The 15373-nt window shown below is 38.0% G+C and overlaps 4 protein-coding genes across 5 annotated transcripts; 1 reads left to right on the top strand and 3 right to left on the bottom strand.

The window, feature by feature from the left end:
• Nucleotides 1-71: 71 nt before the first annotated feature.
• calypso (ubiquitin carboxyl-terminal hydrolase calypso) lies at nt 72-6354 on the bottom strand. The gene is made up of 8 exons (XM_043429716.1): nt 6152-6354; nt 5399-5613; nt 4556-5304; nt 4343-4476; nt 1812-1916; nt 1410-1726; nt 1032-1183; nt 72-722 (listed from the first exon to the last, which is right to left on the bottom strand). Exons 1-8 carry the CDS (start codon nt 6207-6209, stop codon nt 644-646), a joined length of 1809 nt encoding a protein of 602 aa, XP_043285651.1. The 5' UTR covers nt 6210-6354; the 3' UTR covers nt 72-643.
• An 80-nt stretch (nt 6355-6434) lies between these two features.
• On the top strand, nt 6435-8133 carry mRpS2 (mitochondrial ribosomal protein S2). Its single transcript, XM_043429720.1, has 3 exons — nt 6435-6627; nt 6730-6828; nt 7372-8133. Exons 1-3 carry the CDS (start codon nt 6591-6593, stop codon nt 8022-8024), a joined length of 789 nt encoding a protein of 262 aa, XP_043285655.1. The 5' UTR covers nt 6435-6590; the 3' UTR covers nt 8025-8133.
• Nucleotides 8022-10823, bottom strand: LOC122416647 (dehydrogenase/reductase SDR family member 7). Its single transcript, XM_043429721.1, has 8 exons — nt 10657-10823; nt 10294-10455; nt 9810-9962; nt 9635-9741; nt 9279-9518; nt 8998-9117; nt 8316-8482; nt 8022-8240 (listed from the first exon to the last, which is right to left on the bottom strand). Exons 2-8 carry the CDS (start codon nt 10415-10417, stop codon nt 8144-8146), a joined length of 1008 nt encoding a protein of 335 aa, XP_043285656.1. The 5' UTR covers nt 10418-10455; nt 10657-10823; the 3' UTR covers nt 8022-8143.
• Nucleotides 10824-10851: 28 nt separating this feature from the next.
• LOC122416644 (phospholipid scramblase 1-like) lies at nt 10852-15201 on the bottom strand. 2 transcript variants are annotated; one of them, XR_006262135.1, is made up of 8 exons: nt 14935-15200; nt 14774-14845; nt 14457-14606; nt 13131-13339; nt 12691-12852; nt 12211-12357; nt 11022-12133; nt 10852-10961 (listed from the first exon to the last, which is right to left on the bottom strand). XR_006262135.1 is itself a non-coding variant. In XM_043429719.1 (7 exons), the coding sequence occupies exons 1-7, from the start codon at nt 14999-15001 to the stop codon at nt 12089-12091; spliced, it is 846 nt and encodes a 281-aa protein (XP_043285654.1). In that variant the 5' UTR covers nt 15002-15201; the 3' UTR covers nt 11022-12088. The 2 variants fall into 2 exon arrangements, 1 of the variants encoding a protein (XP_043285654.1); XM_043429719.1 differs by lacking the exon at nt 10852-10961 and having other exon boundaries at nt 13131-13333; nt 14935-15201.
• Between the last annotated feature and the right edge of the window lie 172 nt (nt 15202-15373).

Below are 15373 nucleotides of genomic sequence, written 5' to 3'. Positions count from 1 at the left end.
TTGATCTTCGCCTGTATAGAAAAAAAAAAAAAAAACAGCAGACGCAGGATGTCAGGAATGAAAGAAGCCGATTTTCATTTTAACATTATCGAAACAATGTTTTATTGCTGTATATCGATCAACGTGTTTGATTTTTTTTCATTCCTCTCTCTTTCACTCGTTCATCGATACAAATAACATTATAGAAAAATTAGAGACTCACAGTATTTCGTAAATGAATCATCGAAAGGGTAAAATTCACTGGTTTGTTTGGAAAGAAAAAAGACGTGAACAAACAATGCCCATGCCGGGATTTCAGCACACACGATGAAGAATTACGCGCATTGCAATAAATTCTTAGTGGTCTTATAAAATATCGAATTTTGAAACAATGATTCGTAGTATTAAACAATCAGCATGTTTAACATCTGACGAAACGACAAAAAGTGTTGAACGCAAAGGAATAAACAAATCCTTAAAAAAAAGAATTTCTTTCGATCTTTTCTCTTCGTCGAGATCATGACAACGTTCACGACCTGCGCAAGATTGTCGGACAATATACGTTTGTGTATATATATTTATGTGGTGCGAAAAGACCATGATCCTCCATGGACGAATATGAATGGTCATTCCATTTTCATGTTTTCCATCGAAAGTATTAAGTTCATTTGCGTTTCTTGCATTTGGTACGACCGCGACGACGGCGTGAGGCGTTAGGTCGGGCATCAGTTTTTTTTGAAGACCTGTACAGAGTAATGAATAATTATATTTTCATTGATTAAGTACTGAACATGGGAAAATTGGATTCGCTTTCGCTTTGGAAAACTATTTTTAATCTCGTAATTTGAATCGTCTTGCCAGTTTAATAGAAACCAAAGTTTTTAGTTGTTTTTCCTTTACAAAAATGTTCCTCGTGGCAATATTTCATATTTTCAACTCCAAAACTGAAATAGCTTATTCGCAAAAGAGTTGATTCTCAATTCCGTTCGGGACAAGTCAGCATAAGTTTTTTTCTCAAGAATCAGGTCGAAATCGAATAATCCAGAAATTACCTATGAACTCGGTTCACCGTAACCGAAGTCGTGTGCTTTTTTAGGGTCAAATGCTGCTGCACCAACTCGGCCAATTTTCCCTGCTGTGCCAACATCGACAAAAACGTGCATATAAACTCGTCGTAGTTGTGAGTTCTTCTGCAATCATCGATCTGAAATAAAAAGAGAGAGGAAGGACTAAGTGCTTTGTGTTCCATTGCTAGTCCGAAAAGTTGTTTGAAATTTTGATCATAGTTCGACCAGAACTGTATTGTCATTATTTTGTAAGGAAAATGCACTAAAATATGGACTGAATTTTTAATTCTTTGATGTCGAGATCCATCTGTATACTTGGTTATTAAAAATTGTTGAAAATAATTCGTCAAGTTTGTTCCTCACTTTGTATTTGTTTCTCTTGTCGTTTTCGTCTTTGAGACTGGTCTCGCACATGCTTATCTCGTGTTCGAGATTTTTCAAAAGGGCGAGAAGATCCTTCGGGGCAAAAGTATGAGGCTCGAATAGCTCCGGATATTTCGAGCACAATTTCGGATCGATTTTCTCCACCTTCTTCTCTTCGGTTACAGTGTCACCGTTGCTCGTTTTGACTCGTGCGTGGGGAATCCGAACTTCACCGGACAAACACACTTTTTTGTGTAAATGACCGCTCTCGGATACGAGCCTTTTTCCATTGATATTTATATTTCCCAATGAACGCGCTAAACCAAAGAAAATTAAACTAAGTATGAAATAAACGTAAGTACTGCGAAGTGATTAGGTGTTTTGGTGTTTTCAAATACTCACTGAGGCCAGCTTCGTGTTTTTCATCCCCGGCGACCCGGATTACGACGAATTTTTTAAAGTCCTTCGTCGACGTGGGACTGCTTTGACCGGAATTCCATCCCCAAGCTGTAAAACCAATTGTCATTCGAATGAAAACGTTTACAAAATATTTGAATGACAAAAAAAACTGCAGCTTTATTTGCTGGGAGATAAAACATTAATTGTTACTCAAACGAATCGTTTTCAGGTATCCAAAATGCTTGAATAAAACGAATTCGCTTTCGTCAATCAAAACAAAATTTGAATTACACTGAAAAGAAAAAAAAAAGGCGAAAGAGTGAATCCTCAATTGTTGTTTTTTTGTTTCTAACAGAGAAACTAGTTCGTGCATTTGTTTCGATCGTACACGACTAGAAATTGAGGTGACCGTTCTAATATTTTCAACTTTACATAACTGTATAAGACGAGGTGTTAACAAGACTCGTTAACGAGAAGCTCGGAGAGGGGAACGTGAGAAGAGTACATAAATTCTTTCCACTATTCTGGCATTTCAGTGTCTCGAGTAACTTCGTGTGAAAATGGATGGCAGACGCGAAATAAAAGTTTTCCTTGTACTTTGGACGTCCGTCGCTTTGATCGGGGCTTCGAAATGTCCGGAAGTGCGAAAACCTCACGTTACGAGTTGCACCATTTTTTACAATTGCATCAATTTGCCCGAGGGTGGTTACGTGTGGGCGCCCGCAAGGTGTTCCCAGGGTTTAGTAAGTTTTCAGAAAATTCTTCTTCTCCTCCGCCCTTTCGATTTTTCAGTCCTCGAGTTCCCCATAATTCGTTCATAAAAATAATAAAGTAGAAGAAAACTCACCGCAGGTCTGAAAAATTGTAACAACACTTTATAAATGAAAAACTTTGAAAAGAAAATTTTGATGGAAAATTGAATTTTTTGTTTGGTGCCTGTTTTCAAGGTGTTTCAGCCCTATCTTCGAATTTGTGTACTTCCCGGTGACACGTGGACGTGTGACAATTTAGAATCAGAGAGGATCTCATTGACCGAAGCTACGAATATGCCAGAATTAATAGATCCTTCCCAGACGAGTTATCACACATACGAAAGACCGTCGACGGAAAGTGTTGCGTCCGATCCTTCGTACGGAATCGAGGGAAGTTCAGATCTCGGTAACATTCGACCGAAAATAACTCCATACCCACTGATCGAGATAATGAGCAACGGAGAAAAAATCGGTTCGCCGTTAAGCACGAAACAACCGACGGGCGACAAAACGCAGCATGAGATGGAAAAATATTTGTTTGAATATTTCGAAAGCCAGCACAAATTACGAACGAGATTGGACAATGTTCTCAGCAACAAAAATGAAGGAACCGGCAAATATACTTGGCTCCGAGGGATCGTCGACAGAATATTGCTCTTCGAAAATTATGGCAGTTTTCAATCTCCCTGCGAAATCCCGGCGAAAAATCACTTGCAAAAGACCAATCAAGGCGATTATTTCCAGAACAACATCTTGCACTATCTCGTGGAAAGTTATATCTTAGGCACGAGGCACCCGATGAGAGAAAAATCGAAGAAAAGAAAAAACGATAAAGCTGTGACAATGCAGAATGTAAGGAAAGAAGAAATTCCCGTTGCAACTGCTGAAATCAGCGTCGTTCACAATAATCCCATCGATTCGTTCGTCAACGGGCCAAAATCGGAAAACAACATCGTCGTTATAGAGGGAAACCTCGGACAGAGAGAATTCATAACGATAAACAAATACAAATCATTATCGAAGCAAATACAGCTGAGAGTCATCGATTTGTTGCCCTGTGCGCGTGGGGTTCGTCTGCCAAATTCGACCGATTGTACGAGATATTACACTTGCGATCCCGACACTGCAAATATCGTGGGATTCTCGTGTCCTCAGAAAACCGCCTTTAACGATTTTAATCGCGTTTGCGAATCCCAACGTTTCAAAATTTGCGCTCGTCGACTCGAACCACACGCTGAACAAATGATCGTTCATTCTTCCAACATCGAAACAGGTTCGGTTACCAAGGCCGCCAAACTTCCGAACCAGGATCCCTGCCCCAGCACAGGAAAATTCGTCGACTCCATCTCCGATACGAATTATTACGTTTGCTTCTCCTCCATCGATAATCCCACGAAAATCGAACACCTCAAAATGACTTGTCCCAATAATCTGATCTTTTGTCAAGAGAGAAGGGTCTGCAGCACCCGTAAACGATGCTACGATAATTAGCTTTCGTTTGAAAGACTGAAAGATTCAATTCTTCGTTAATTTAGTTGGGCTTGTGACACATTCAATTTTGTATTATTTTTCGAATATAGTTGACGTATTAGTTATTTTTAGTTATTTTTAAAAACTAGTTATTTTTTTAAACATTCAATGCTGAAGACCCCCCAAATTGAGTGATAAATCAACTTTGCAGTTTTATTTACACAAATAAAACGAAAATGTCTCCTCAGCCTTATCATTTTTCTAAGTTTACTAAAAATATCTTGAAAAATCTTTTCAACTTCTTCTGTATACCTTGCGTCGGAGAATTGAAAGCTGATCCGATCTCCGAAGAAGTGTCTGTGCTCGATGAACTGTGAGCCGGTGACGTCTGAATTCTCAAAGGCGTCGCGTAATCCAAAGCGCACATAACGACTTTTTCCATATTGCTGAAAATGTAAAAATAAAATATTGAAATACTTCAGAGAAATATTGTCGATTTTCTACTACTGAAAACAGATCGCGTACCTCGTTTCAGATTTTCCGATATTGACGTTAGAATCCTCGTTCTCGGAGTGTTCGGTTCGGTCGACAGTGGCTGAGACGTTGATGGAGACGTCAATGTCATGTTTGCAGTTAACAGAATGGTCGTCTTCGTTTTTGACGCGACGTTCGTTGATTTTATCGTTTTTATCGTAATTTTCGTGGTTCTTATCGATCGCAGCTTCCTGGTGGCTCAGTTTGACGAGTTGCTGCAAAGCTTCGAGTACAATTTGTCGATTCGTTTTAAGCATCGTGAGTTTGTGCGAAATGGCTAAACGGCGATCGGGAACGACGGCCATGAGATTGAATCTTATGTCTTGAAGTTGTTCGCCGGTCGCCATTCCGAGACGATCCGTTATTACGCGACGGAATTGCTCGGTCCATTCCTCGTGCTCTTTCCACGGTCCATGATCCATCGGATAAGGTTTTAAACCATCGAGCTCAAACAGCCTGCCGTTTATAGGCACGTAGCTGACGAAATGAAAAGCTTCACCGGTGAAGCGTCCTGTTGAAACTCCAGTGTTTTTGTCCTGTCTCCGTTTGGCCTGGGGCATCGCGTGTGAATTATGGGCGCAGGCCAACTCCGGTGTATTCCCAATTGCCCATCCTTTGTTTTCCGGACACATTCCTGATGTGTGCACCTTCAAACGCGACAGCGTCGTGCCCAAGTGGATATTCGGACAGTTCAGTAGAACCGAGAGCAATGCATGAGTCGCACAACTGTTTGGGACCACCTGAAAAGATTGACGTATGCGAAATTGAATTATGAATGTTTGCTTTCATCGATTTTTGTTTTTGGAAAGCTCATTCGAGACAAAAAATATAAACCTGTTGCGCAAAGAAAATATTGTTCACAATATCCTCATCTTTCACAAAGCTTTCATCCTGCTCCACAACTTTTCTCCTCGATCTTCTTTCCTCGATCCATCGAAAAAGAAATATGAAGCCATAGACCGGACCTTCGAGGGATTTTTGAAGGTCGTATATTTCCTCTACTTGAACTCCCTTAACTCCAAAGTCCTCCAGGAGGAGAGTGAAAAGGCCTGACAAAAAAGAAGCAAAATAATGGAGCATTGAAAGCCTGGTTTATTAATGTTTGTTAAAAAATTATATGAGCAAAAAGTTTTCTTCAAAATTTCAATTACATGAGAGTATTAAAATTTTATGAAATTGACATTTCCTATACAAGCATGATAGATTATACATGTTATGAATATTAATAATTCCATCTCCCCAAAGAAGTATTCCAATGACAATTCCTCTCAAAAAATGTATTCTCTTCATAAACCAGTCATGGAGAATGTATCAATCGCTACAGTAGTTACAATGCCATTGAATAAAAGAATATCAAAGGGTTTCCATAAAAATAATTACAAATCATGAGTAATAAAAATTTCGTCAGCTAAGAAAAATTAGAAAAAGCTACTTGGTAACGTAAATATTGATGAAAATTCAGTTACGGAAATGTTACGTAATATCGATAAGACATTGTAGAATAATTGATTGAATTTTCAAGTGACTTGAAGCAATATATGCATATATATATATGAACGTTGATGTGTATATATATTTTTTTTGTACCTGGATCACTCTCAAGCTCAAGCCAGCCCTCAGTCAGACGATTAATGTCGACAGGCATGATGAAAATCTCCAGTATCAATCCATTAGATCCATTGTATCACAAAACTTCATTGTTTTTTTTTCTTTGTTTTTTAACGAGCATCTTTTTCCACCGCACTGTCACATTGAAGCCGCCATATTTCTATTATACTCGGAAAAAAAGAGAAATCTTCCATATATTGCGTAGTATTGCAAGAGCATTGTCGGCTACTGAAATTATCAAAGCTTTTCGCCGATTCGTTGGATACAGAAGAATGTTACGACATTCTGTCGCATAAGTGGAGGGAGAGAAACAAGATCACCATTTTTTATTGGTTGGTCCAGCGAATTTGTGATTCGACGACCATAGTAACCTAACCTCGAATAAGTATTCGTCCATGTCCATAACCTCTTAATTAACATGGCTGGAGCGGTTTCGCGGATATTTACGAGCAAAGGTATTAGTAAATCAAGTACCGGAATTTAAAACAAAGTGTCAAGGAATCATTAACGATTCAAAAAGTCTAATAAAACCCGTTTTCATTAACTGTTCTTCACAGTGCTCGAAACCAGTCACCTAGTTAGATCTCTTGGATCTTACTCTTCACAGATCGCTAAGCTGTCAACACAAACAAAAACGAAACCACCGATTTCTGAAGGTAAAAAATGTCTGTTTTTTATCAAAATAGTAATCAATTCACTATCAAGGAAATTCTTCTTTAGCAACTCACTACAATTTATTAACGGTCACAATTAGTTATGTTGATAACTCGAAATGTACTAAGAAAACTTTCGATTTCGATAAATCGTTTTTATTTAGATTTGAATACGATTAAAAAATTATTCTAAATTCGAAAAATAAAACTTTTTTCTTACACCACTAGAGAATGTTCTATTCCATTTTGAATTATTTTATTTTTTTTAATCTTCAAAATTATTATAACGTAGTAAGAGAAAAAAATCAGAATCTATCGAGCATTAAATTTCCTACCACAAAACCCTCGACAGCATTTCTTTGCCTTCAGTAGTTTAGTCTTGTGAGCAGATAGAAAAAATACCATATTTCCTGCAGTTCAATTACCAAGAACTCAATAAAGCTACTTATCTATTTATCCAACACACTTAATTTATTTCTTATTCATTAATTATTATAATTATCTATATTTAATCTACTTACCCAACGAATGGAATGTTTTTCATAGCATCAGAGCTACAGACGTCGCTAATAGATCCTCTGAAACATCCGGATTTCTTTGGTGTGCACACGCTCTTCACTGTGAAAGATCTCTTTGATGCAAAAGTTCATCTGGGTCACAAAGAAGGTTCGCTGAATGACCACATGCGGCCGTATCTTTTTGGTTCACGTCAAGGGCATTTGATAATCGATTTGGATCAAACAGCAGAGTTGTTAAGAGATGCTCTTAACATAGCAGCCCACATTGCATTTAGGGATGGAATAATACTTTTTCTAACGAGACATCCTCAGGCTGTACATTTAGTGGAAAAGACTGCAGCGGAATGTGGAGAATTTTCTCATGCCCGTAGATGGCGAGATGGAACATTCACGAATTCAAAAAAAGAATTTCGAGCGGTAACACGACTCCCAGATCTTTGCATTTTTATAACTTCCCTCGACACAGTTTTGGAACCTCACAATGCGATTAGAGATGCAGCTAAAATGTGTATTCCTACAATCGGCGTTGTTGATACCAACTGTGATCCCTGCCTTATCACTTATCCAGTCCCTGGCAACGACGACACACCTTCTGCCATTGAACTCTACTGTAAATTATTCAAAACCGCAATTCAACGAGGGAAAGCTGCACGTGCTAAACTAATGAATCACGTTGAGTAAAAATAAGTTTTCTACTATTACCAGTCAATCGTTTCATCTTGTGTACAAAAACGTAATAAAAAAAATCAAGTGAAAAAATAAGTAGAGACGGAGCTCTATATAAGGCACATATGACGATCTTAGTTACTCCGTCCTTCCGAACCTTGTCCATCTTGCGTGGTCACTTTGCTGTCTCTCAACTTTTGCATGAAAGCTGGTCCCAGGTATGTATATAATCTGAAAATAGGAAAATATTCGTTAGGTAGAAACCAAAGTCAAATACCAATGAAATAACGAAGTTTTTCAACTCACAATCTACCAATGTTGGGATAATTGATGGCAAGATAAGTCAACTGCATGACCAATGAGTTGCCAATCCAACACTCTCGAAGCTCATTTGCAATAGCTACTGCCATGAGTTTTGAGCACCGTCCTGGTGCCATTTTCATTTTAGATATTTCAGTCTCGTGTCCATATTTCTGTAAAAATTTTCAATTTTTTGAAAATCCTTGATTTTGTGCACAGTTCCAATTAGTCATGAATCATAAGTCCAACTGAATTCTTATACGTTCATCTAAATGACTCCATCGTTTTTGATAGAACTAATGATTAATTTATCTTCAATATGTTCTTGAATTTTTTTGAAAAATATTCGTATAGAGCGAGACAGACCGTAATCGAGACGTATCGAATAAACGAACAATGGATTTCACAATAATATGATAATGCTTTTATCACTCTTTTCCTCCCTAACCTCTTCTCTCTCTCTCTCTTTCGATCCGTCTCGCTCACTGGTCGATCGGAATTATCGAATATTCGGGGACTTTTCTCACACCAATTTTTGAATCCTCTAGTATTTAATAAAATTTCTCGATATTAATCCTGAAAATACGAATCACACCGACCTCTGTTCGTATCATTATATCGCATTATGAGCAGAGAATTCGACGAAAATTTTTTCGTATGACAAATGAACTGTCCATATTTTACTCACCACACCACGTTTTGCAGTGAAACCCTCGGCCAGAAAAGGCGTCTGTATTGGTCCGGGACAAACCATTGTAATGGCAATATTTTGGCCCATTTTTTCATTTCGTAAACATTCGAAGTATCCCTGGAATGTAATTCAGTGTAAAGCAAACTCTTGTGAGTTGGGAGGGGAAAATTTGATTATTTTCCAAATCAAACTGTAATTTGTCAAGTATTTTCAATACTTCCAGTAGATACGAAAATATTAAATGAAAATTTCACGCGTTATAACTCAATGTAACTAACATGCAAGGCATGTTTGCTGCCAGTGTAAGATGCTGAAAATGGCACCCCTCGAATGCCCGCGATGCTCGATGTAACAACTAAATGCCCTTGGCCATTTTCAGTAAAATGTTTCACCGCCAATCTGCTCAATGAGAGGACGGAAAAAACATTCAACTCGAAAACTTCCCTGTCGACCTCAATATCCACATCTTCCCAGTTTGCTCTCTGAGTTCTTCCAGCATTGTTGACCAAAATGTCCAGCTAGAGTACAGTGTTTTATGAAAAAAATACTGGAACTTGCATAACCTAAATTTCCCATTGTTTTACTTTTTCATTTTAAATTGTTGTGGCAATAGTTAAATTAATGAAAATGATACTTTGCCAAATTTGGAAATAACACGATCAAAAGCATCTCTGTGAAGGTCTGTATTGGTGATATCGAGAGGGAGCACTTCGACATCAGTTTCCTTGAGATTGGCATTAACTACGAAAAAAAAGCTTTATCACTTGCATCCCCGAAAAATAGAAAACTGAAAAAAAAATGAAATTTACTTCGGAGACACTTTTCTTTGACTTCGTTGATTAAATTTTCTCTGCGCGCAGTCAGCACTAATTTGCAATCAACTTTCGCAAGCGTGTATGCCAAATGTTCACCAATCCCACTCGAGGCTCCAGTTATCCAAACTACTTTGCCTCGCAAGCTTTCTAACAAAGGAATAAAACAAAAGACTGTAAGTTTGATCCGATTTTTTTTTCTTATTATTGTTTCAACAAAGCCAGAAACATATCTCTACCACGTCATCGATGATTTTAGTGTTTTGTGTCGCTCGCAGAGTTTCTTATTTCGACTAATGAGATTTTGGGACTCAATTAATTGTTGTCGAATCACAACTTCAAAACTCTGCTCAACACAAAGCAACGATCGATTGAATCGAACGAATCACTTGTTCACGATAAGACACACTTTAAATAAGCAAATCGTGAGAATGACGTGCTAAGGATTTTCATATACGCATCGATATAAATATATTTGTACCTATAGGCCTGCCCCATTTTTCGTAAAACGCGAGTTCTACGTCACTGTCCAAAAACCAGGGAAATATAGCGTAGAACAAGAAGTACAAGATAACAAACAATCCAACGATTTCACAAAAGCCCATTGTGAATGAGAATAATCTGGTTAAAGTTGTTCTGAAAACTTTTTCGAACGAATAAAAACTATGAAAAGTATGAATAGATGATGATCAGGTTAAACACGATAAAGGTGACGTCGTAGCTGTATGATCGAATAATTTTTGTTAATTCGTATCAAAGAAACATAAATTCGAATGACACGATTCGCAAATAAGAAGAATGTGGGCGGGAAAAATCCCAAAACAAAAACTCACTGTTTACTTACCTTTTTTGATAAAATCTCTTAATTCGAAACGGGATAAAGACACTATGAAGAGCTCGTAACGCGCGTAAGACCATCCGTCGCAGATGCAAAAAATGCGTACTCGCGAGAACGTCGAGAACAAACTGACAGAGATAACCGGCTTTTTGTGTATAGAGCAGACACGCCGGTATGTGCAATCGATTGGTTTTATTTTTATATACGTCGCACTTTCGCCTTCGTGGGGCGGACGCGTCAATTTGGTGTGTTGAGTGACCTCGAAATCGTGCAATCTCGAGTTATTCGACAATGATTTTTTCTGTAACGAGCTTCATTTTATCATTCATATTAGATGCATACGTGTGACGTTCGATTTGACGATGACTTACATATGTAAATCAAGTTGAAAAAATACGATGAGATGTGGCTGCAAAAATGTTGACAAAATCCTCTCGCAGTTGAAGTTTATTTTCGAAATTGACTTGAATTTTGTTTAATATCAGCCAACAAATTATTCGATTTAGTGAAATGCGACATTTTCTGTGCTCATTCGATGCAATAACATTTGTGCACCATATTTTTTTCACTGATCATTGCGAATACGTTCAAACTTGATTATTACAGTTAACTCGATATAGAAATGACGCAGGCTTCTGCTTTGATAAAATGTCGATTAAGGTATTTCTTTCACGAATTTGAACTCTACAAATAACTGATTTTTATTGATTGTAAAGTAAAAGTGCGACTTCTCAGAGGTTAGGAATCAGTCCGAATTTCGGGTGCGCCATACTTTGCGCCCAGAAAATACGGCCCTGCGAATGGAATATCTTTTGTACAGGAAAAAAATAAAAAAAGCAGCGCACGAAGAAAATCGAAAAAAATACATTCGGCCATGCGTTTGTGATCATGGGACAGAAACTTTTTTTGTTCTTGAAAGAACGAGCGTCGCCATTCGATAAAATAAATGATTGTTACAACTAAACAAAGTGCGTTTTCAAATTCCCTTCCTTTTCTAAAACACATATGCAAAAATATTTTTATAATCTGTTGTAATGTCAAGTTCAACTTGCATTTCAATATGTTAAATAAAAAATCCAATACAATGCTTTTCTATAAGTAATTTGCATCATTAATGTACAATTCAACGACAATTGTAAATAAAATGAACTTTCTAATATTTTTTATGCAAGTACTACCTTAAGTACTCAAACTAAAACACTTTTCAGATGACAAAAAAACGACTGTAACTTGATAAATACTGAAAGAAAATTTGGTGAATCATAAATATGAAAAAAAACGTTCATGAAACATTTGGAAGCCAAAACGAAGCAATATTCAATAAAAATGTTTATCTTTTTCTCATAAAGTTTGATTAAAGCAACGTAAAATGGATCTTTCCATTGAAATCCGATCGGCGTGTCATAGCTCCAATCGCTGAATATTTTTTGCTCAAATGCTATCGCGATGGAGAATTTCTGAGTCTTTCGAAGTACAACGATTCCTGAAAAACAAATTTATTTTTATTTTTTCAAATTACAACCGAATTATTTGATGGTAGAAAAATATTTCATTTTTTACCATGAGAAATGCAGCCCCGAGTAAAAGGCTTTTGAGCTTCACGTCCATGTCCAAGGGAACCGTCAATGTGATGTAGTAATCCATTACTTCGAGATCCCATTGCAGAACTATGGAGGCCAAAGGTCGACAGCCGTCTATCGAAGACACCTAAACGTCATTGCAAGTCGTTAAATTTTTTTTTAGAATTTAATTTTTCATTGATTGATTATCTTTATTGTTTTATCGTGTTTGTTTTTGTGCAACGACTCGTATTCGTTGTGGATTTCATGGCTTGTATTGAGATTTCAAATAAAAACTGTTGAGACTGGATAGTGGCGCCGCCACGCTCTGCGGCAGAAATTTCATCTGCCTGGCTACAATGTTTTTGTTTTTTTCTCTAACCCTTTTTCAAGCCTTCAATATTAGGGTCTTCGAGACAATAAAACTCAAGTGATCGATCAGCCTCGTGAAGAAACAATCAAATGCAAGTGAACTAATTACCTGAAAACGTTCTTCTTTGTAATTGCAAGTGCAGAACGTATGTGGTGAGTAAATAAGACAAAGGGGCTCATGATCTGCGTTATAAACAGTGTATCTTGGCGCCCAAAGTGTGAAATCTTGCTCTATAGTTCCGACATAATCGGTTCCTTGAACGGTTAATTTCTGGAATATTCAATTAGACGATACAAGAAATATTTGTGTGACTTAAGGTGCGCTCCGTACTTAAACGCTCGCAGCGCTCGAACACCGGCTACTGTGGATGGGCAACTGGGTGTTGCGGGCGTTACGGGCGATAACTGGGACGCACTTTTAGTTCCTCCGCACGCGCTAAAAACTTGACAAAAAATCGAGAAAAGCATTCGAGCAGCTTCGGAAGAGACGTTTCAACAGATAGAAAAAATCGGAATACCGCATTAAATCATAACCACACTTTTTCTTACGTGCAAAAATCCCGGCACACAGCCCCAAGATCTGCTCTTTTTGAAGGTGAACGCTGTTTGTCCCGTCGCGTCCTTCAAATCGACGATGAAGCCTCTCGACGAGCCGATTATCCGGCCACCGTTGTGTTCCGTAGCAAGAAAGAGTGTTTCCGCTCCCGGTACTTTGACGCGATATTTGTAAACATCGCTATTTACTTCATCCCCTGAAACTTGAAATAAAAACCGTTGCTGTATTCAACGGTTGAGTTTCAGCTGAGAATTCAGTTCTCACGCAGACTTCGGTAGGTTTGTATCGCAGGGTAATTGCATGCAGTTAAAAAATGTCATCCTCCGAGAAGCTGTTTTTGAGCGACTTCCATTTGATCTCAAACCACACACGGAATATTTTTTGTGTCAATAAAAATAAAAAAAACTTTTGAAAAAGTGTTTGAGGTTAAAATTAAATATATGTGCTAGTGATTTCGCATGAATTTAAATTCATTCAATGATTGAAGCTGTCGTGAATGATTGAAAAACGACGAAAAATTGTGTTTAGTGACGATTTTGCAGTTTTTATTTCGCTTACCGTTGAATGTTCGAAAGGCACACCGCGGCCTCTATTCTTCGTTATTAAATTTGATCCCTTTTAACTGTCTGTGCGATAAAGATCAATTTTCATTTTGAATTTCGAGGATGCAGCCCAAGAATTTTTATCCTCGAGCCCGAAGACAATTGACAAGATAAACTGATCCAATTCTGAGAAGTCGATATCTCGCTGGTTAAACATCTAGCAATTACGATAACCGGAAGCGCTGTGTGCGGACCCACGCAGATAATGTTAAACCCAAATCGACGAGTTATATTTAAATAATCGAGCTTTTTTTTTGCCGTTTTCGAGAATTTGGAATACGAGTCTTGGATTAGATTTGATTTTATCGCCGAAATTTTCGGAATTCACGAAAAATAAACGCTTGAAAATACATTCAGAATTCGGCCACATGAAATTCATTGGACTGATCGAAGATACAGATCGATGCGAAAAAATCATATTTCTCGAAGCCCAAACGATTCAACGAGTCCGAGCACGTTCGACGCTTGAATTCTCGGAATCGAAAAAAACTGAGACTCTCGTGGCCTCGGAACAAAAACACACCCATTATTCGGCGAATTTTTCAGATAGTGATTTTACAACGTTGTGACATGGTTTTAAGCGAGCAATAATTCGTCTCTTAAGGAGGCATGTATTACATTGAACTAAAATAAATATTTTTTTTCGAATTCTGTGCTTATTTCAACGCTGAAAAATCTAACGACGTGACAGGGCCCTATAACGGCATATTGACTTACGTGATACAAGATCCACCGTTTGTTGAATCTCGAGTTGTTTTACCCCGGAAAGGAAGAGGGTGCTGCATGCAGGACTAAAAAGTGATCGCGGTGTCGAAATCCAGTCGGTTGTGTTTACCGGAATTGGCCTTCGCTGAGGTCTATTGAGATCTGATAAATGAGTTGGTCACGTGATGGATGAAAGTCGGATTATGGTCGAAAAAAATGTTAATTCTCCATCAGTATAATTCGATATTTGAATGAAGTTCTTTCCATTTTTTCACAAATTTTTCAACTATTCTTATTCTGTGATTATCATTGTGTGTTTATTGTTTTACCGATTCGTGGCTGCGAGGTTATGGCGTAGGGTTGATCGAACACTGGCAACTGAATCGTATCGAAATACGTGTCTGCAATGGAAATGTCAGAGAGCTCGTTAAGCCTTGTGGAATGAAAAAAAAACACTGTGGTAACACTTGAGAGGAAATTGCACGATTACCGGACGTTCTTTGCTCCGTCAAATTTCCGTACTCTTCGGAAATCGTGGAAACTTCGATTCGTGACATTTTCGCGTTGTAATGGGAGCGCTCGAGAACTGAGACCTTCTCGCGTCCGTCACGACGACGAGAATATCGTTCATTCTAATAAAAAAAGTACCTTTTTCATAATCTTTATTCGCAGCCGAGCAAGATAAGCACGATAACTCTTATCATCAATCGAGCCCCGGCCAATAAATATAGCGTTGAAGTATCGAAAAAGAGAGACAATGCGATCGTTAATGTTCTCGGATTTTCCGGGTACTCGCTTCCATGATTCGACGCCGGTTATTCAAAAATTGCGGGGCGACGAATGGGTTTTGCCCTGTCAATCTTGAGCTCCCTGGAATCGGGATTCAACGATGATATTTAGATCCTCGTCTCCGCGTGAATTTCGAGTTT

The sequence above is a fragment of the Venturia canescens genome, chromosome 9 (assembly GCF_019457755.1).
Source record: "Venturia canescens isolate UGA chromosome 9, ASM1945775v1, whole genome shotgun sequence".
NCBI classification, from domain to species: domain Eukaryota; kingdom Metazoa; phylum Arthropoda; class Insecta; order Hymenoptera; family Ichneumonidae; genus Venturia; species Venturia canescens.
The sequence above is the reverse complement of the archived record's forward strand: the minus strand, read 5'-3'. Positions and strand labels throughout refer to the sequence as shown.

Excerpts from the sequence above, each read along its gene's own strand:
- LOC122416647 (XM_043429721.1), bottom strand. The coding sequence starts at position 10,417 with ATGGGCTTTTGTGAAATCGTTGGATTGTTTGTTATCTTGTACTTCTTG. Across the intron at positions 9,963-10,293 it reads AAAATGGGGCAGGCCTATAG|AAAGCTTGCGAGGCAAAGTA; the intron begins GTACAAATATAT and ends TTCCTTTGTTAG. Across the intron at positions 8,241-8,315 it reads TATCCCAACATTGGTAGATT|ATTATATACATACCTGGGAC; the intron begins GTGAGTTGAAAA and ends TCCTATTTTCAG.
- mRpS2 (XM_043429720.1), top strand. The coding sequence starts at position 6,591 with ATGGCTGGAGCGGTTTCGCGGATATTTACGAGCAAAG. Across the intron at positions 6,628-6,729 it reads GCGGATATTTACGAGCAAAG|TGCTCGAAACCAGTCACCTA; the intron begins GTATTAGTAAAT and ends TGTTCTTCACAG. Across the intron at positions 6,829-7,371 it reads GAAACCACCGATTTCTGAAG|CATCAGAGCTACAGACGTCG; the intron begins GTAAAAAATGTC and ends TGTTTTTCATAG.
- LOC122416644 (XM_043429719.1), bottom strand. The coding sequence starts at position 15,001 with ATGTCACGAATCGAAGTTTCCACGATTTCCGAAGAGTACGGAAATTTG. Across the intron at positions 12,358-12,690 it reads ACAAAGAAGAACGTTTTCAG|GTGTCTTCGATAGACGGCTG; the intron begins GTAATTAGTTCA and ends AATGACGTTTAG. Across the intron at positions 12,134-12,210 it reads TCGGGGCTGCATTTCTCATG|GAATCGTTGTACTTCGAAAG; the intron begins GTAAAAAATGAA and ends TTTGTTTTTCAG.
- calypso (XM_043429716.1), bottom strand. The coding sequence starts at position 6,209 with ATGCCTGTCGACATTAATCGTCTGACTGAGGGCTGGCTTGAGCTTGAG. Across the intron at positions 5,614-6,151 it reads TGAGCTTGAGAGTGATCCAG|GCCTTTTCACTCTCCTCCTG; the intron begins GTACAAAAAAAA and ends CTTTTTTGTCAG. Across the intron at positions 4,477-4,555 it reads ATCGGAAAATCTGAAACGAG|CAATATGGAAAAAGTCGTTA; the intron begins GTACGCGATCTG and ends TTACATTTTCAG.